The sequence below is a fragment of the Entelurus aequoreus genome, linkage group LG10 (assembly GCF_033978785.1).
Source record: "Entelurus aequoreus isolate RoL-2023_Sb linkage group LG10, RoL_Eaeq_v1.1, whole genome shotgun sequence".
Taxonomy (NCBI): domain Eukaryota; kingdom Metazoa; phylum Chordata; class Actinopteri; order Syngnathiformes; family Syngnathidae; genus Entelurus; species Entelurus aequoreus.
In genome coordinates, this window is record NC_084740.1 from 25230474 (window position 1) to 25251457 (window position 20984).

General features: G+C 38.8%; 1 protein-coding gene across 2 annotated transcripts in view; it reads left to right on the forward strand.

Moving 5' to 3' along the window:
- robo1 (roundabout, axon guidance receptor, homolog 1 (Drosophila)) overlaps positions 1-20984 on the forward strand; it is a 687039-nt gene that overhangs the window by 143050 nt on the left and 523005 nt on the right. For both annotated transcript variants that reach the window (XM_062060414.1, XM_062060413.1), the window contains one exon: positions 13043-13173. In XM_062060414.1, coding sequence (XP_061916398.1) covers positions 13047-13173 — 127 coding nt within the window. In that variant the 5' untranslated portion in view covers positions 13043-13046. The remainder of the gene's footprint in view (positions 1-13042; positions 13174-20984) is intronic.

A 20984-nucleotide genomic window follows, 5' to 3' on the forward strand; every position in this document is an offset into this window, starting at 1 on the left:
AACTGTTAGTCACTCACTGGAATTAGTAAAATTGGTTATTGTGTACTGTGTTGGACTGGATGTTTATTTTGCACATTTTAAAAGCAATACTTAATGTTTACAGTGCTCCAGAATATTTAGATTGGCACTTTTTTGTATTGGATATTTCCATCCATCCATCTTCAACCGCTTATCCGGAATCGGGTCGCGGGGACAGCAGCTCCAGCAAAGACCCCCAGACTTCCCTCTCCAGAGCAACATTTGCGACTTCCTCCTGGGGAATCCCGAAGCGTTCCCAGGCCAGAGAGGAGATGTAATCCCCCCATCTGGTCCTTGGCCTGCCGGGGGGCCTCCTCCCAGTGGGACGTGCAACGAGGACCTCCCTAGGGAGACGCTCGTGAGGCATCCGCACGAGATGCCCGAACCACCTAAGCTGGCTCCTTTCCAAGCGAAGGAGCAGCGGCTCTACTCCGAGTCTCTCTCGGGTGACTGCACTTCTCACCCTATCTCTAAGGGAGATGCCAGCCACCCTTCTGAGGAAACTCATTTCGGCCGCTTGTATCCGCGATCTTATTCTTTCAGTCATTAATTATTGGATGTTTATCTTTATTTTTGCACATTTTAGCAAATAAGCAATACTTTCACTTTTGTTGAAATGTTTACACTGTTGTTACAGAATATTTCGTTTTACACTTTTTTGTATTGGATGTTTATCTTTATTTTTGCACATTTTAAAGCAAAATAAGCAATACTTTTACTTTTAAAATGCTTATACTATTGCAGAATATTAAGATTTGCACTGGATGTTGACTTTTATATTTGCACATTAAAAAGCAAATAAGCTACTTTTAATTTTGTTAAAGGTTAAAAGTTTTAAATGTTTACATTGTTACAAAATATTTAGTCATGTTGTTGTCAATGTTGACTGAGTGGCCATACTTCTTTTTTTTGTAAATAAAAGCCATGCCTTTTGAAAAAACTGGCCTACATTTATTTTTTCATCTTCATTTTGAATAAAAAAATAATCGGTAAAAGGAAAAATAATCTATAGATTAATCGAAAAAAATAATCTATAGATTAACCGATTAATCGAAAAAATTATCTATAGATTAATCGATAGAAAAATAATCGTTAGCTGCAGCCTTAATCGCATCCCTGCTGTTTACTTCTGCAGTATCGTGTAACAAACATTTCCACCATGTTTGATAGAGCTAATATATGCCAATAGCCGACAACTGTAATTGTGTCCATATCTTTAAGTTTACTAGAGGTGCAACAGTACAGGTAACCCACGCTGTGGTCCATACCTGGTTTTAGGGCCATGCTTTTGTATACATTTAAGGTACTGTAAGATAGTGTACCAGCACATAAAACAAGTTTAATGTTTATTTCAAGAACAAAATCTTTTAATTATCCACAAAATCAAAAATTATTTGAACACAGTGTCTGTATGCAGAGTTTTTTTAGTACATGTTATATCAGCAGAGTTGATTTAACATAAACAAAAAGTCTGATTGAAACATATTCAGATATAAAAATGCCTTTTTCTGATTAAATTAGTGGGTGTGTTGATTCTCCCAGTCGGACTAATAAAGACTCCTGTGAGTGCCTGCAAGTCCCCATTCAAGGCAGGATTACTGGTACGCTGCAGCAGATAGTGAAACTAAAGCCTGTCACTAAAGTTGCTGCTCCTTCTTAATGTTTTGTTTCTACTTCTGTTAGTGTTAGTCATGTTTTTTTTATTATGTTCTTCTGGGTGGCACTTCCATCTGTGTAAGGGGAAGAGGCCCATTGCTGATTGAACATTCATTACATCGTGACTAGCCTGATTTTTGCGACAGTGGAACGGGACGTCGCACACATACACGGACACAAACACTTTCACGCAACCGTACACAAACACACACACATTCACAGACACACACACAGGACCACGGTCAATAAAGGTGGATTGTTCCGTGCAGGATTATACCTAGTATTGTTGCTTCCCTACTGTTTGCTACTGCGGTAACTTAATAACCGAAGTTTCCGCCATGCTTGATCCAGGAAATATGCTAACATCATATAATCGCCCAGCCTGAGCCGATACATATATATGTGTACATATTGTATTAATATAATGGATGTATAATTAATAATTATTAGAATTGAATTTTAGGAGAATGTGAAAGTCCGACTCCTACCTTGTTTACTTCTGTGACAACCTCCTTAAAGTTTTGTAATAAATCACAAATATCAAGCAGCTAAAATTTGCCAGACATGGATACTGGTGGAGAGTGTTTTGCATTTTTCCCATCATGCTTTGTAATGGATTTTAATGGGTGTCATTTTGAATTGTTTATGATGCACAACATTTTTTGTATGATATCCACTAGGTTCCGTGAGCAGGTTGTGTTATGTGTGACCATGTCTGTTGACATTTTGTGATGGTTGGATTTTTTTTTTTTTTTGCACCATGACAAGGGAAGGTTGTTTGCATTGGGTTATGTATGTAAATGCTCTGCCGTGTTCCATTCAAAGTATAATTAAAGGTCTGTGACTTGAATTACTTGCCATGTCCACTTGATAGCGACAGTATGACAGCATCATCTGAAGTGTTTTAAAATTAATGCAATCTCCCTGCGGGCAATATTCATTATTTACCCTACGTATCGCGGCCCAACTTGAAGGTGTAAGCAGGCCACACTTAGCCTGCGGGCCGTAGTTTGGACATCACTGTTCTACGTCAACTAATGGCGGGGATTCTTGTAACTCAAAGTTTTGCTTGCAACTTAAAACATAATTAGCCGAGACACTGTTCTTCTCTTAAAACACACACAAGTTGCGGTACCACTGTAGTACAAAGATGTTTTTTAACCAATATGTTCAAATGTTACACACACGTAAAGGTGTGCACCAAATGTGGTGATTTCACCAAACACCCTAAAGTTACATTTGGTGTAATTGTAGAAAGCGATGAGCTGTGTAAGAAATTTCCAGTCAGTCTGACTTACGGGGGTCACATTTGCAGCTTTTAATACCTGCATGATGTGGTGCATCTGTCAGAAGAATATTAGCACACAGGCAACACAATATGGCTTAAAGGCCTACTGAAATGAAATTGTTTTCTATTTAAACGGGGATAGCAGATCTATTCTGTGTGTCATACTTGATCATTTCGCGATATTGCCATATTTTTGCTGAAAGGATTTAGTAGAGAACAACGATGATAAAGATCGGAACTTTTGGTATCTGACAAAAAAAAGTCTTGCCCCTACCGGAAGTAGCGTGACGTAGTCAGTTGAACATTTCCGCAAAGTTCCCTATTGTTTATAGTGATGGCGGCCAGAAGTGAGAGCGATTCGGACCGAGAAAGCGACGATTTCCCCATTAATTTGAGCGAGGATGAACGATTTGTGGATGAGGAAAGTGCAAGTGAAGGACTAGTGGGGAGTGGAAGCGATTCAGATAGGGAAGATGCTGTAAGAGCCGGGGGGTGACCTGATATTCAGCTGGGAATGACTACAACAGTAAATAAACACAAGACATATGTATATATTCTATTAGCTACAACACAACCAGGCTTATATTTAATATGCCACAAATTAATCCCGCATAAAAACACCTAGGTGTTTGTTATGCTAGCTCCTAGCTACTAGCTCCCGTCCATATAACCCGCCAATATAATTCAAACACCTGCAAAACACACACACTCACTCAGCCCAAAGGACCGTTCACCTAACCCAAGGTTCATAAAGCTTATATATTTAACCAAAGTTACGTACGTGGCACGCACGTACGGGCAAGCGATCAAATGTTTGGAAGCGCAGCTGCATACTCACGGTACCGCGTATGTGTATCCAAATCAAAGTCCTCCTGGTAAGAGTCTGTGTTGTCCCAGTTCTCTACAGGCGTCTGTGTATCGAAGTCAAAGTCTTCCTGGTAAGAGTCTCTGTTGTCCGAGTTCTTCGATCTTGACTGCATCTTTCGGGAATGTAAATAATGAAACGCCGGCTGTGTTGTGTTGCTGACTTCCCTCGCAAAATACTCAGCTTCGCACCGACAACTTTCTTCTTTGCTTGCTCAGCTTCTTTCTTCATAATGCAATGAACAAATTGCAACAGATTCACCAACACAGATGTCCAGAATACTGTGGAATAATGAGATTAAAACAGAGCTATTTTTTATTGGCTTCAATGGGGGAGCCATACCTCTGTTTCACTGGCTACGTCACGCGCATACGTCATCCTCCAAAGGAGTTTTCAACCGGAAGTTTAGCAGGAAATTTAAAATTGCACTTTATAAGTTAACCCGGCCGTATTGGCATGTGTTGCAATGTTAAGATTTCATCATTGATATATAAACTATCAGACTGCGTGGTCGGTAGTAGTGGGTTTCAGTAGGCCTTTAAACTTTTCACACATTTCACCCTTTTGTGTGCTGCAGTAATTGGGAGAAATTTCAAAACAAGTAGGGTTCTTTTGGCTTTTAGAAAGTTGTTCTCGCTTACAGGTGGAGACTGCAAAGACGTGTAGTATGGCTCAGAGGACAGAGGCAGGAGATGATTAAAAAGTCAGTGGTAGAGGTTTCTATCACAAGGAGTGGACGGTTCACTGACTTCCTCTCAGGTTATATGCTGATTTTGTTTTCTGTCCTTGTTTTTGTTTCTTGCATGTAAGAACAGAAGGTTTCTTTGTATTAGCTGTCACAAAAATGTTGCACCCGTTATCAAAAGAAACTGCAGCTTGGTGCCTACCTTTTTGTTAGTGTACATTGAACCTTCTCCCTATGCTTCTTCGGACTTGTTCACACTGCAGGTCAATTCCGATTTTTTTTGCCCATATGCGACCTGTATCTGATTTTTTTTCATGTCTGTGTGAACAGTGCAATTCTGTATTTTTTCATACCCAACCCAGTCCTATGTAGAAATAAATCCGATATATATGCAATATGAACGCTCCCGCGCTCAGGTGGTATTTATCCAACCAGAACGTCATCAAAAAGCGATATGCATCATAATTAGTCGCCAAATTAGACGGTTACAAAACAAATAGCTGACTACGGAGCAGAAAACAGGTGAAAATAATGTTTTGGGAACTCACGTGAAAGTTCCACCACTCCTGTCTCCGACTGCTCGTCCACAGACACGCTCTTCAAGCTGACATAAAAGCAAAATATCCCGTAAAACTGCCAGAGCTAAAATACTTGCCCTCTTCCATCCTTGTCTTCTACGCACAGTAATTTGGTTCAGAAAATGTTGACTTTCCATCCATCCATCCATTTTCTTCCGCTAATCCGAGGTCGACTCGCAGGGGCAGCAGCCTAAGAAGGGAAGCCCAGACTTCCCTCTCCCCAGCCACTTCGTCTAGCTCCTCCCAGGGGATCCCGAGGCGTTCCCAGGCCAGCCGAGAGATTTAGTCTTCCCAACGTGTTGTGGGTCTTCCCCGTGGCCTCCTACCGGTCGGACGTGGCCTAAACACCTCCCTAGTGAGGCGTTCCGGGGGCATACAGACCAGATGCCCAAACTACCTCATCTGGCTCCTCTCGATGTGGAGGAGCAGCGGCTTTACTTTGAGCTCCTCCCGGATGACAGAGCTTCTCACCCTATCTCTAAGGGAGAGCCCCGCCACCCGGCGAAAGAAACTCATTTCGGCCGCTTGTACCCGTGATCTTGTCCTTTCGGTCATAACCCAAAACTCATGACCATAGGTGAGGATGGGAACATAGATTGACCGGTAAATTGAGAGCTTTGCCTTCCGGCTCAGCTCCTTCTTCACCACAACGGATCAATACAGCGTCCACATTACTGAAGACGCCGCACCGATCCACCTGTTGATATCATGATCCACTCTTCCCTCACTCGTGAACAAGACTGCGAGGTACTTGAACTCCTCCACCCGGAGATGGCACTCCACCCTTTTCCGGGCGAGAACCATGGACTCGGACATGGAGGTGCTGATTCTCACCCCAGTCTCTTCACACTCTGCTGCGAACCGATCCAGCGAGAGCTGAAGATCCTGGCCAGATGAAGCCATCAGGACCACATCATCTGCGAAAAGCAGAGACCTAATCCTGCAGCCACCAAACTGGATTCCTTCAGCGCCCTGACTGCGCCTAGAAATTCTGTCCATAAAAGTTATGAACAGAATCGGTGACAAAGGGCAGCCTTGGCGGAGTCCACCCCTCAATGGAAACGGGTCCGACTTACTGCCGGCAATGCGGACCAAACTCTGACACTGATCATGTTGACTTTGATTGCACATAATCCTTGAAATTGCCACAAATGCGCCAGTACTGAGACGTTTACTTCCGTAAACACTGTCATGACATCATGTCTGCATGTGGTTCGGGCCCGTATTTATCAAGCTTCATAGAATTACTCCTAAGAAGTCTGCTAAGAGTTGACTTAAGAGTAAATAAATTATTCGCTGAAAGCTGCACTTAAAAGTTAGTTATCAAGCGTCTTACTCACACTTTCAGCGAAGTGTAGGACTGAATCTTAAGTGTCACACTCAGAGCTGAATTACGACATTACTATGTGCCGTAAAAGAAATTTTAGTTGCCGTAATTTCTGTGTCCATAGAAATGACCAATCACGGAAGGGAATCCCTTGTCTAAGAATAAAGAAATATCTTAGAAATATTTAAGTGGAAAATGGAAGTGTATATTTTGACAATAAACTACAAAATAATACAAAACAAACAAACAATATTGGCAATGAATCAAAAATAAATGTTTCCTTTTATTTACAATTCATTACTTAGGCAACTAATTTGAAACTGGTGTGGGTGGCTCTATATATACTAGCCCACTGCAGCCACATGCAGAAATCAACATGGAATCGAAAAGAAAACCAAACTGGCGAGAGGAGGAGACACTGTTGCATTTTCCCAGTGGCGAGATATCGAAACATTGTGATGACCTTTAGTTCTGCTGTGAAAGCTCTGCTGCGTAATGTTGCTGATGAGATGACGCTCCTTATTAAATCTGTGACAAAAATACCAGCTCTGTCTAAACGATACCGTTTGATCAGCTGCTCGTCATCAAACAAAGCCAGGACATCCTTCCGCTCCCTCAATGTTCACGCACGTCTCTCTCGCCTCAGTGCCATCCCCCGCTGGCAACTCCTAACCACTTAGGACACCTCTGAAGGTCTCTTAAATATCGTGGAGAGTAGGAGTGATTCTTAGACTTAAGAAAGTTGATAAATAGCTTTTATTCTTAAGTTTGAGAGTAGGACTAAATTTCGCAAATTCTCAGGACTTAAGTGTAAAATGGCACTCTTAAGACGCTTGATAAATACGGCCCCAGATTGCATTCACATTAGAAATCCCATTTATTGTTAAGGGCCACCAAAAAGATCGGATTGGACGAAAACATCCGAATTGGACACGCGACCCTGCAGTGTGAACTTAGCTTTGTTTTGCCTTTTGTGGGACCTAGCCAACATCCTCACTTCTGTATACATAAAAGTACAATGTCTTTTTTTTCAACTCTAAATCTGATAATATACATACTAGACAACTACTTGGTCAATATAAGGCAACTTTAGTTTGTGTGCAACGTTTAGAAGATGCCTTATTTCAGTGACAAGACTGAAAGTGACTGGAGTGAGTTTTTAGCGTACTGAAATATAGCCACATGGCATTTGTGCTAATAATTTGTTGACACTAAGCACGTAACAGTGATTACAAAAAAATATATATAAAACATACAAACATTTGTTTAGACTTAGAGTTAGACTTCCTTTTTATTATCATTCAAATTTGAACTTTACAGCACAGATTAGAACGTAATTCCGTTACATAAGGTAATTTAGGTAACAGGACTGTGCTGGGATTTTAACCAAATATACAGAAAACATATACAACTTACTTTTGGCTTCTCAGAGGCCTGCGGGGTATCTGAATGATGAAAAACATTCTTGTGGAATATCTCATATTTTTCTGGGCCGATATGTTAGGATAGACTTTATTCATTCCACAGTGGGGAAATGATGTGGTTGGTACAATAATTCTACAAGAAATAAGGTTAAACACATGAAAACAGGAGAAAAGACATCAAAGTACACAAATGACATAAAATAATCTAAAAGAGCACAGAAGTAATGCAACCAGTTGCCATTTCAGCGGCGCCATTTCTACATACAGCTACAAAAGTAAAACAACGAAAACCTCAAAAATGAGCAATACATAATAAAGGTTGCGCACATATGATTTCACCATGCAACGACAAACCCAAAACAAAACCAAGACACCATTTCAACACCCACGTTGTGTACTGGGGTGGGGGATCGCACGGCCAGAGACGAGAACAGACCCAACAAAAACAACCTTGAGAGCCGACTACGTCTTATGCTGCTCACAAGCTCTCGGCCATTGTCCAGTCTGCGGGCAAATGAGGGAGAATCCGTCCAGGGAGACCGAAGTGTCCGATGCAGCCCCGTCCATCCTGAACAGCCCCGTTTTTTCCTCCGCAAATCCTTTGGTCTCCGCACTTGGACTCCGGGGGAGCAGAGAGCCAGCAGCTGGTCTCCGGTGCAAACATGGCTATGACCAGGCAGATACAAAAATTCACAAAAAAGCGGCCAAAAGCTCCGTAGAAGTAATTTTTTGTTTTTTGTTTTTAAAGAAAATATATTAGTACCTCAACTTACGACTACGTTGTGTTCCAGGACCGAGATCGTAACTCAGAACTGTTTTATCTCAAAGCTTGTCACCCATTGAAATTAACTGCAACCAATTTAGGGGCACAGACCTGTTGTAAATATTACTTCAGCCGGCTGTGAAAATGCTCAACTCGAGGGATGCTCACAATTTAAAGAATAACAAAAACATGAGAGACAGCTCATATATCTCAAATTACTCGCACGTTAAGGTACTCGTAACTTGAGGTGCCGCTGTAAACTTAAAGTATAGTTGGGGTAACGAATAACACAAATATATAAAAGGTGTAGAATTCCTGAAAGATAATATTATGATGTATTTTATCAAATGTAATTTTAGGAAACAGTGACAGGCATCTAATGCCATTTTTCAAGTGGTTAAATGATGGTTAGGGTATTAGTCTATTTGGAACATGCATACAGTTACAATATGTTACATCACACAATTCCAGTTTCTCATTACAGCATGTCCGAAAAGGAGTAGGGAGAAGCAGAGCTTTTTTAATTCTACCCTTTTTCCTTTTCATAGCAATTTCTATTATGTTTGTTCACCTTCTGTGCTTTAATTGAAAACACACACACCTACATATTAGTTCAATTAGTGAATATATCATACATAAGGTTCTCATAAATACATGGTTGTTTATGAATTGTGAGTCACAAAATGAGATGAATAATAAATAATTTTTCAGAAGGATTCAAGGTTTTTATCAGGATTGTTCTTAGTACTTTGTAAAGACTTTGAACAGTTTCTTGAACTGGATCATATCGGTACTTTGTTCGACTTCTTTGCTTAAGCCATTCCATAATTTAGTAATATACCAAAGTGTTCAAGGTAGTTTAAAATTAATATTTCAAATTGTATTTATTAAATGAGCCATCAAATCAATATGCGTGGCACTTTTCTTGTTAAAAAATTGATTGTATCATGCATTTATTTATTAATTATTTAATTTCCTTGGGGAGTGAATGGCATCATTTAGGTGGAATGTCCCTCTTATAGTTATCTTGAAGGATTGAATTAAAAATGTGTCGTATCTCTAATATCTATATTGTAAGAACAAATGTGAAGTTTAGTTTCTAAACTTAGTCCAGCAAAGCGAGCGCTGAAGTTTCTAAAGCAAACACCATCAGGGTCCGCTTGTCACTGCCATCTCCCGATTGGTAATTGGATATTTATCAGATCCGCTGTCCCAGACCACTGCGGTGTTGATCTAATTATCAGGAAAACCAGTCCAATGGAGTCTTTGGATTTGGGTCTTTCTGTTGCTACATTTAGCTTGGAAAAATGCTTGCTGTGGTCCCTGGAAAATGGTGCAAAACACAACACACAATAGAACAGCTCAGCTGGGATTTGACAATGAAGGGGATAAGATGAAAGGCAATTCAGTGGCCATGAACTAACCAGTGGCTTGGATCTGATAGGCAACCTTTTGCAAGAATGCTTCTAATTCTGAGAGCAGGGAGAAGGAATAAAGGGAGAGGGTCCACTCAGGGCCCAAAGATAAGATTGGATGCAAAGGTATTAAATGAGAGAATGTTGGTGTGCGTCCTTCCCATAAATAAACATTAAAATGGCTGCTCTGTTTTACTATGAAAGTTTACAAACCTTAGAATATGACTGGGAGGAGTGTTAAGTGGGAGAATATTTGTTCCAGTAGTTCTGGGTTTATGTACATGCACTATAAGGTAGGGACGGACACCTTTTACAATCCAATTGATACGGTACCAATTCCTGGTACCTGGGAATCGATACTGGTACCAATTTTCGGTACTTCTGTTCATGTGTTATACATATATTTATTACTCTAATAATAAAATCAAATTTTTTTAATGTAGCATTTGACATTGAACTGATAATAACTGTGCTGTGCAGTTATTATATCTTAATTTTGTAAACTTCAGAATTTGAATTTGCAAGTCTCATAGTAGACTTTGCATGCATTTGTAATTTAAAGATGTTAGATGGTGGTAGTGTACAGGCTACGGTGTGTTGTTTAGTCAGCAAGTAGTCTTTGCCATTAAACTAAATCTAGTCTTTTGTTGCGCCCTAAACAGTGCTTATACTGTAAGTGTTGTACTTATTACACACCACTTGCCGTTTGATTGTAACGTGCATTTTAGTTGTGGTTTTCATTACCAAATTTGGAGGTGTTGAAATCACCACGTGACATTGCTAATGCTAATCAGTAGCCCGTCTATGGTAAATCCAATGTAAATTATCTAACACGTTCAAAAAGTGGAGCCTTACTGTACGTCGGGGTGTGTTTTTATGAGGCATACTTGCTTTGTTGGCATGGACAATTGCAACATTGCCAAGTGGCAGTTTGGCTGAGTTGACTCACGATGCTGCTCTAGTGCTTGTTTCCCCGACGAGTCTGCAACCAGACAAGAAGTCAACAAAGGTATTGAAATATGGACCGTTGGATTGGATACGTGAATTGATAACCGGTAATACCGGTGGAATTTAGTCGGTATCTATAAGTAGTAATAATAATAATAATACCGCATAGTAATAATAGTACTGAATTTGGTACCTATCCCTGTAAGTCGGCCACTTTGACGGGATTTTACAAGAAAACTCAAAGTAGTAAGATTTGGATCCCCTCATAAATGTCTTGAGGTTGCAAAGAGAAAGGCACTTTGTTGGAGAAAGGGGCAATGAATGACAGTGACAATGGCAGTGAGCAGTTTTTTCTGCAGATGTCTGATCTGATCCCACTAAGAATTTGACACCTACCTCTCACCTGCCTCCAGTTAACAATCAATCAATAAATCAAAGTTTACTTATATAGCCCTTAATCACAAATTTCTCAGAGGGCTGCACAAGCCACAACGACATCCTCGGCTCAGATGCCACATCAGGGTAAGAAAAAACTCGATTGGGACAACGTGAAACCTTGGAAGGGACCGCAGATGTGGGGACCCTCCCTTGGGTGACCGGTGCAATAGATGCCGAGTGGATACAGTTAATAACGTGAGAGTCCAGTCCATAGTGGGGCCAGCAGTGGATCCTCTTGTAAGTAGACAAGTCAGCAGTGCAGAGACGTCCCCAATTGATGCATAGAGCAGTGGTCCATCCCGGGTTCCAACATGGAACAGCTAGCGCCTTTCTGTGGAAGCCTATCTGTGGCGGGGTAGAGCAGAAAAGAGAGACGGCAGATCAACTGTTATAAAAAGGGGACCTGTTTAAAGGTTAGGGTGTATAAGTGAGTTGGACTTCAATGCTTCTACTGTGGTAGCATTTCTAACTGTTACCGGGAGGGCATTCCAGAGTACTGGAGCCCGAATAGAAAACGTTCTATGGCCCGTAGACTTTTTTTGAGCTCTGGTAATCACTAATAAGCCGGAGTTCTTAGAATACAGATTTCTGGTGGGTACATATGGTAAAATACAATCAGCAAGATAGGATGGAGCTAGACTGTTAAGTATTTTATACGAAAGTAATACAACCTTAAAGACACATCTTAAGTGCACAGGAAGCCAGTGCAGGTGAGCCAGTATAGGTATATGTATATATATATGTATATAGGCGTAATATGATCAAATTTCTTGTTCCTGTCAAAAGTCGAGCAGTCGCATTTTCTACCAACTGTAATCACAGGGAGACCCGAAAATAATACGTTACAGAAATCGAGACAAGATTTAACGAACGCATGAATAATGTTCTCAGCGTTGGTGATGGACAAAATGGAACACATTTTAGCAATAATACAGAGATTAAAGAAGTCTGTTTTAGTAACACTCTTAATGTGTGACTCAAATGAGAGAGTTGGGTCGAAGATAATATCTAGATTCCTTACTGAGTCGCTTTGTGTAATTGTTTGGTTGTCAAATGTTATGGTGGTATTATTAAATCGGTGCCGGTGTCTAGCAGGACCGATAATCAGCATTTCTGTTTTCTTAGAGTTAAGATGCAAAAAGTTGCTGTACATCCATTGTTTAATTTGATTTAGACATGCCTCCAGGTGACTACAATCAGGCGTGTTGGTCAGCTTTAGGGGCATGTAGAGTTGGGTGTCATCAGCATAACAGTGAAAGCTAACACCGTATTTGCATATGATCCTGTAAACGCTCCGTCAAAGTCGAGCACTGAAATTCATTTGCAGCCATTTTTAGCTTTTCAGACTGAGATAATTGAGGTTTTGTCAAAATTCATAGTGTTACAACAATACAATTGCACTTATGGGTCTTGTTCAGTTTAAGGTTCTTGGACTGAGAACACTGAGGTTAACATGTCGCGCAAAATAATAAACATGTTTTCCAAGCTGTTTTTTCCATAGCTCAAAGGTACCAGGGTAGTGTTCTATGATCCTCTTAAGGTCTTCGAACGTTTTGGTCCATAGCTGCTTTCTAAGCTGTAGTTACAGTAAAATCTGATCAATATTTTGACATCCTGTATGTATGCCTTCTTCTCAGATTGATGCCCAGCGATGCCTTCACAGTGAGCACCATGTGTGGCACGTGTTCCAGGGCCACGCCCCTTCTCCTGCTCCTCCTCATGGTTCTACTCAAACTGGTTTGCTGTCAAGAGGCTCTCTTAGTGGCAGGTAAGACCGCTCGCTGGTTGTTTGGTTTTGTCTTCATCGTCTACCTTTTGTCTTTGCGCTGGTCTGACTCTTGAGCATCTGACACCATGAATGAATAAATACCCACAGTGTTTATGACACCATCGGTAAATACCGACAGTATTCATGACACCATCGATAAATACCTACAGTGTTCATGACATAATTAAGAAATACCTACAGTATTCATGATGTCATCGATAAATACAAATGATTTTTATGACACCATGTTATAAATACCTACAGTATTAATGACATCATTGATAAATAGCTGCAGTATTCATAACACAATTGGTAAATACCTCCAATATTCATGACACCAAGGATAAATACCTACAATATTCATGACACCAAGGATAAATACCTTAAATATTTATGAAACAATTGATAAATACCCACAGTGTTCATGACACCAAAGATAGATACCTGCAGTATTCATGACACAATCGATAAATACCTCTAATATATATGACACAATTGATAAATACCTACAGTATTTATGACACCATAGATAAATACAGACAGTATTCATGGAGTACAATATCATATTGGAGAAACTCTTGATGCAGGTTTGAATTCAAAAGGGCAATGTTTTTACTTCAAATATTCTATCATCAATATGAACAAAGCAGTTCATACGTGTATGAACGTTAACTTAACTTAAACCCTCTAGAAGCTAACCAAACAAGGATATCCTAGGATTTTTTTAGAGTGGTTAGCTTAACCTTTTAAATGTAAACCCAAATGATTGTAAGCTCACGTTTGCCTTGTGTGGACATTATATTGACCAAAGTCCCATTTTACCTAATAGAAAGACAATTTGATCTGCATTGAGAATCAGTGTTGGGTTAGTTACTGAAAACCAGTAACTAGTTACTTTATTTCAAAAGTAACTCAGTTACTAACTCAGTTACTTACACCAAAAAGTAATGCGTTACTGTGAAAAGTAACTATTTAGTTACTTTTTTTTTTCTTTTTTTTTTTAAGGCTCCCATTAATGCCCTTTTAGCCTTCATTTCAGTACTGTTATTGCACTGGAGAATAATAAAATCTGTTGATCAACTTGACATGCATTTGCATCACTGAACTCTGCTAAGCAATATGGTCTACATACAACACACAAAGACAAATATATGTTTCAAAGGGCCAATTTATTTTGGGCCAGAACAAATTGACAAAACTATTTTAAATAGCTGCAACATAACATACATAAGTAACAAACCGCATAATAACATGTCACAACATAGCTGTAAACCTGGCTTCACCCAAGGAAGGCACACATGACATGATTATATGTCATGTCAGTATATACAGCACACATACTGCTATACACACACCTAACCAGGCGTTTTTTTCTCTCAAGGAATTGTGAAATAAAATCATGTCTTCAGTGAAGCCCAGAACACTCTACGCATTTCCCCAGTTTTAGTTTAGAGAAAAGGAAAGTTTGGCCTGGCCCACTAGGATGCCTCTATATGTTTGTGAACTTTATAGTATATACATTTAGAGTGATGTGATAATCAAACACTCTAGAAGTCTAGAATGAAATAGTATATAAGCGAACTGACAGAGTGTGTACCTTCTCTTCTCTTCCTTGTGAGACAGGAAGAATCAGAAGGACGACACTGCAACTCTCCAATAAAACACACTCAGATCTTCTCATTTTCTAGCCGATACTATATAAAAAAAATAACGCATCATGTAGTAACGGTAACTGAGTTACTGAATATAAAAAATAACGCGTTAGACTACTAGTTACCGCCGAAAATAACGGCGTTACAGTAACGCGTTAGTCCCAACACTGTTGAGAATGCAACCCCCCACCACCCACCCACCCCCCCCCCCCCAAAAAAAAAATTTACAAAATAAAATTAAATAAAAAACTGAGTTTATTTTCTGTTGGCTGACTTTTCAGCCCAATTGAAGTGTCTCAGTAAACACTCCAAGCTTGAATTAAGATCCCGTGGTCTTACTCATTAGATGTGGTTAACGTGTAGAAAAAGTGCTGTAGAATGCAAAAGAGATCAAAAGTGCTTCGGGTTCAGTTTTTCTTACCATCATATTGACTGAGGCCACATGGGACATAAAGTGGACTAAAATTGGATCCTCTTTTCTGTCAGCTGCACTTCCAGGACTGTGTGCAGTTTGTGAAAAAAAAAATGTGGCTTTAAAAACCTGACGTCATCATGTTTTTTGCACTTTAAAGTATAAGGTATGTCCTGATCCAATATCAACAAAAACATGTATTAGAAGATACCGTATTTTTCGGACTATAAGTCGCAGTTTTTTTCATAGTTTGCCCGGGGTTGTGACTTATACTCAGGAGCGACTTATGTGTGAAATTATTAACACATTACCGTAAAATATCAAATAATATTATTTAGCTCATTCACGTAAGAGACTAGATGTATAAGATTTCATGGGATTTAGCGATCAGGAGTGACAGATTGTTTGGTAAACGTATAGCATGTTCTATATGTTATAGTTTTTTGAATGACTCTTACCATAATATGTTACGTTAACATACCAGGCACGTTCTCAGTTGGTTATTTATGCGTCATATAACGTACACTTATTCAGCCTGTTGTTCACTATTCTTTATTTATTTTAAATTGCCTTTCAAATGTCTCTTCTTGGTGTTGGGTTTTATCAAATACATTTCCACAAAAAATGCAACTTATACTCCAGTGCGACATATATATGTTTTTTTTCCTTCTTTATTATGCATTTTCGGCCGGTGTGACTTATACTCCAGAGCGACTTATACTCCGAAAAATACGGTAAATAGAACAGAAGATAACGCCTTTATTGTAATTACACATCAGCACAGTGAGAGTAGAGTTGTGATGATCCGTTGACCGGATCATCTTAGTTCTATTTCAGCACCCCTGGGTTTGTGTGTCTTGGTTGCATGGGTGCTGATTATTTTCACCTGCCTCTGATTATTGTTCGGGTGCAAAAAATAATTATGCAACATATGAGAAACACATGGCAGAATCTTTGAAAAGTCACTGCCTACGACAAGTGTCAGCAAAAAAACTATTACCACTTCAATTTAAGGGCAGTATAAGGCCATTGCAGACATTTAATTAGTGTTGTTCATACCTACCATTGTTCTCTGTTTGACTAACTTTAATTGATCTAGTCATTTTTAACATCCCACACTACAGAAACATATAAGTATGTACTGTATAATTCTTGCTGATATCGGTACCCGTCAACACTCAAGGCTCCCTCAATCGTTATTGTTTCGGACGTGTAGAAGTTGTATCGGGACATCCATACTTTAATCTACAAATAAGGGGAACTGCACTTTTTGGGAATTTTGCCTCTCATTCACAATGTTTATAAGAGACAAGAAGATGAGGGTTTATTTCACTTTCTAACAATAAAAAGTATTTGTGGCTAATAATACAGCTAATAGGAGCAATCAATTCTACCTCTAAATTACTTTAAATTTGCATTAAAAAATATCAACAATACTTAATTTACATTCCGTAATCTGTATGATAACCAAACTGTAGCAACATTGTTATTGTAAGAGCGAACACTGAGGAACTCTTTTTCAAGCTTAATAACAAATTGACGTGCTACGGTATTAGCCGTAGAAGCTAACAACGGCAAGAGATATAGTTTCGATGTCAGCGCAAAACACGTTTGAGTTTGTAATGCACAACACAATGCGATAGGACAGCAATCTCTACTGACTGAAAAACATGAACAATCATATTACAGTATCTGTAAAGTATTAGCCCACATTTCATGTTTTATCTGTACACAGGTAGCCAGACAGACAGTGTATGTACTGTAGTTGTAATAACATGCATGACGTGTTGCGTGTATCATGATCAATATTTAAAGTGTGACTCACTCGATGGACAGTTGTGCGTTTGGTCCAGCTGGCCAGGGACGTTTTTCCCGGTTAATTATGGGTAAGCACTCCATTTATGTCGAAATAGCTTGGCTTCAAATTCCACATTTTGCAGCTTCGATTCACTTTCACCTCACCTTGTCTGCTCCGACGTCTCACTCTTCCTTCGTGCTCGCTTCTAGAAGCAGTAGTTCATCCTCCATACATTCAGATTCAAAAAGACAAGGTTGTGAATCCTCATTTGTCCCAAAATTGTCGTCTTTGTTGTTTGTTGATTGATTGATTGAGACTTTTATTAGTAGATTGCACAGTACAGTACATATTCTGTACAATTGACCACTAAATGTTAACACCTGAATACGTTTTTCAGCTTCTTTAAGTCGGGGTCCACGTTTATCAATTCATGGTGTTACCAAGTCTGCCATGATTAGAACACACTCATGTTTGTATCTGAAAGTTGGAACACACATTGTTGGAAGAGCGCTGCTGTGGAAACGGAAATAAATGCGCAGAAGAATTAGTTCCGGCACTGTACATATTACATATTGTTATGAACATGTCTGTTACTACATTACATATAGACTTGCAGTGAGTATATAAAACGTTGATGGAGGGTTTTGAACGGTGACTACCATTAGCCGCATCTTCCAAGTGTATTTTATCATCTTTAAAATCCTCCAAAAAAGATATATGTGTGTGTTCTTGTCTCTCATAATGATTGTGAACGACAGGCAACATTTTAAAAAGTGCAGTTCCCCTTTAGGAGTGTTGTACATTTTTGACTTACTAAATCCAACTTGCCTCAACGTTACATTATCACACATTTCATATAATCGTGTTTTTTCTTTTCTTGCATCGATCTTATAAAGCTGTGTTCTTATTTTTGTTTGAGGGTATTCTCAATGTTAACATCCTGAAGTATTTATTTTTGTTATTATCACCGCTTATCTCTTCTGTGGGCTGCTTTCCCAGATAGCATCATCTGCTCAGCTACCCACAAACATATTGAACCATTAGACTGTCCTTTTCCCCCCAAAGCATCTAATTAAGTGCTTGTCTGGCCTAGTGATGATTGATTGGATCTTCCACTAATGACTCGGTGGTACATTTGCACGACCAGAAGTAAAGTGTGTAAATTCAAACTAAAGCTCTCCTTGACTTATCATTTTGGTGACAAATAGGCTCAATCATCATTACAATTCCAAAAGGAGCATTAAAGTAACTCCATTTTAGAAATATGGCATAACTTCTGCAATGCTTGCCACTCTGTATTCAGCTTACACTCTGTAGCCCGGGGGTGATTAAATATGTGGTTAATACGGCACCGCGAGAGCATTGAATTACGCAGGAGCCACGCTGACCTTTTTAAATTACACAACCAATTGTGCAAGACCGGCCCAGGAAGTCTATAACAGGTTCTGCCAAGGCGACGGAGCCCGCGGGAGAACGGAAGCGCCTCCGCTGTGCTGACTTCCATCAGGAATGGTCTGCGCTTATTTATTTTCAAAATCTTTAAAGCTGTTTATACAAAAGCTGAGCAGTTTTGACTTACTGAACCGTGGCCTTAAAACCGAGGTCTGTACCGAGCCGTGACGATGGCGTACGGTTACAGTGCACTCCTCGTCTGCACTAGGGTTGATAAAGGTGAAGTTATAACACTGAAACGCCCACCTGAAGAGGTGCTTTAAGACATGGATAAAGTCCAGCCGCTGTCGGCAGTGTTTTAGCTACTTTTAAATCATTAATCCTCGCCTCCATGGCGACAAATAAAGTAACGCCATCTACACCTGACACCCACTGTAATGATATCAAGTACAGTTGGGTATTTAGTCGATATAATGGTTACGTCGATATTTTTTGGCATCACAACATCTTCTTTCGTTTAAAAAAAATGTATATTATGTTTATAAACTCAGGAAATATGTCCCTGGACACATGAGGACTTTGGATATGAGCAATGTATGATCCTGTAACTACTTGGTATCGGATTGATACCCAAAATTGTGATATCATCCAAAACTAATGTAAAGAATCAAACAACAGAAGAATAAGTGATTATTACATTTCAACAGAAGTTGAATTGAGTTGAGTTTGAGTTTATTTCGAACATGCAAGCATACAACATGATACATCACAATTTCCAGTTTCTCTTTTCAACATGTTCGAAAAGGAGTAGGAAGAAGCGGAGCTTATTTAATCCTACCCCTTTTCTTTACATAACAGTTGCTAAAACTTTTTGTTCACTTCCTGTTCACAATTTATTCACAATAAACTCCACAGGTAATCACAATAAAAATAAATAAATAAATAATAGTAAGAATTTAATAATAATGATTGGTGAAGTAAGTCATATTTCATATGATGAGATAAGTAAGATTACTTTAAGAATGAATGAATGGATGGATGAAATAAATTGAGAATGTTTATCATGGTTCTTCTTCTTTGTACTTTGTAAACACTTTAAGTTTGAAGAGTTTCTTGAAGTGGATCATATTAGTACATTGTTTGATTGCTTTGCTCAATCCATTCCATAATTGAATTCCACATACTGATATACTGAAGGTCTTAAGTGTTGTACGTGCGTACAAATGTTTTAAATTACATTTTTATCTAAGATTATATTTCTCCTCTTTTGTTGAGAAGAATTGTTGTATATTCTTGGGTAGCAGGTTATAGTTTGCTTTGTGTATAATTTTAACTGTTTGCAAATTCACTATGTCATGGAATTTCAGTATCTTTGATTCAATAAATAAAGGATTTGTATGTTCTCTATATCCAACATTATGTATTATTCTAACTGATCTTTTTTGTAACACCGTTAATGAATGAAGTGTACTTTTGTAATTATTTCCCCATATTTCTACACAGTAACTCAGATATGGTAACACGAGTGAGCAGTAGAGAATATGAAGTGATTTTTTGTCTAGAACATGTTTTGCTTTATTCATTATTGACGTGTTTCTTGCTACTTTATGTTGTATATTTTTTACGTGAGATTTCCAGTTCAATTTATCATCAATCAAGAAGTGTAGATAGAACATGTTAAAAGAGAAAGTAAGCAGATATTAACAGTAAATGATCAAGTAGATTAATAATTCTTTTTCTAGCACTTGTCCTTAATAATTTTGACAAAACAGTAGAATGGAAAATGACATATGTTACTGCATATGTCAGAAGACTAAATTAGGAGCCTTTGTTTGCTTACTTACTACTAAAAGACAAGTTGTCTTGTATGTTCACTATTTTATTTAAGGACAAACTTGCAATAAGAAACATATGTTTAATGTACCCTAAGATTTGTTGTTGAAATAAAGCCAATAATGCATTTTTGTGGTCCCCTTTATTTAGAAAAGTACCAAAAAGTATCGAAATAATTTTGGTACCGGTACCCGATACCAAATTATTGGTATCGGGACAACTCAAGTCGGCACTATAAGAACCATATCTGACACCTTGGCTACTGCCATGTCTTCTTTGTTTGCAACGGACAACACGGCACAAATCAAACTGTCATTTTAGTTCAGCACTGACGGGACTTCTTACGTCTCTATAGCGCTGTCTTTGAAAAAAAAAAAGTCAGAGTCAGCACTTCGTCTCCGCCGATAGCTGAAGGTCGTCGCTAATCTAATGAAGCATGAAGTCCAATTTTGGCATCAGTTGCAGTCTGCGAGAGAGAAGTCCAAAACTCACTGGCAACCAAGCTTGGCAAAGCAAACACCAAAGCTCTTTACTGATGACAAAAGTCCAACTTGAAATATAGTCTAAAAATGTCAACACATTGTTTTTATACCGTATAAATAAAAATTAAAAAAATATTTTTATATTTTGTTGTTGAAATATGTTTTGAAAAATACATACGGTATTTTTCGGAGTATAAGTCGCACCGGAGTATAAGTCACACCTGCCGAAAATGCATAATAAA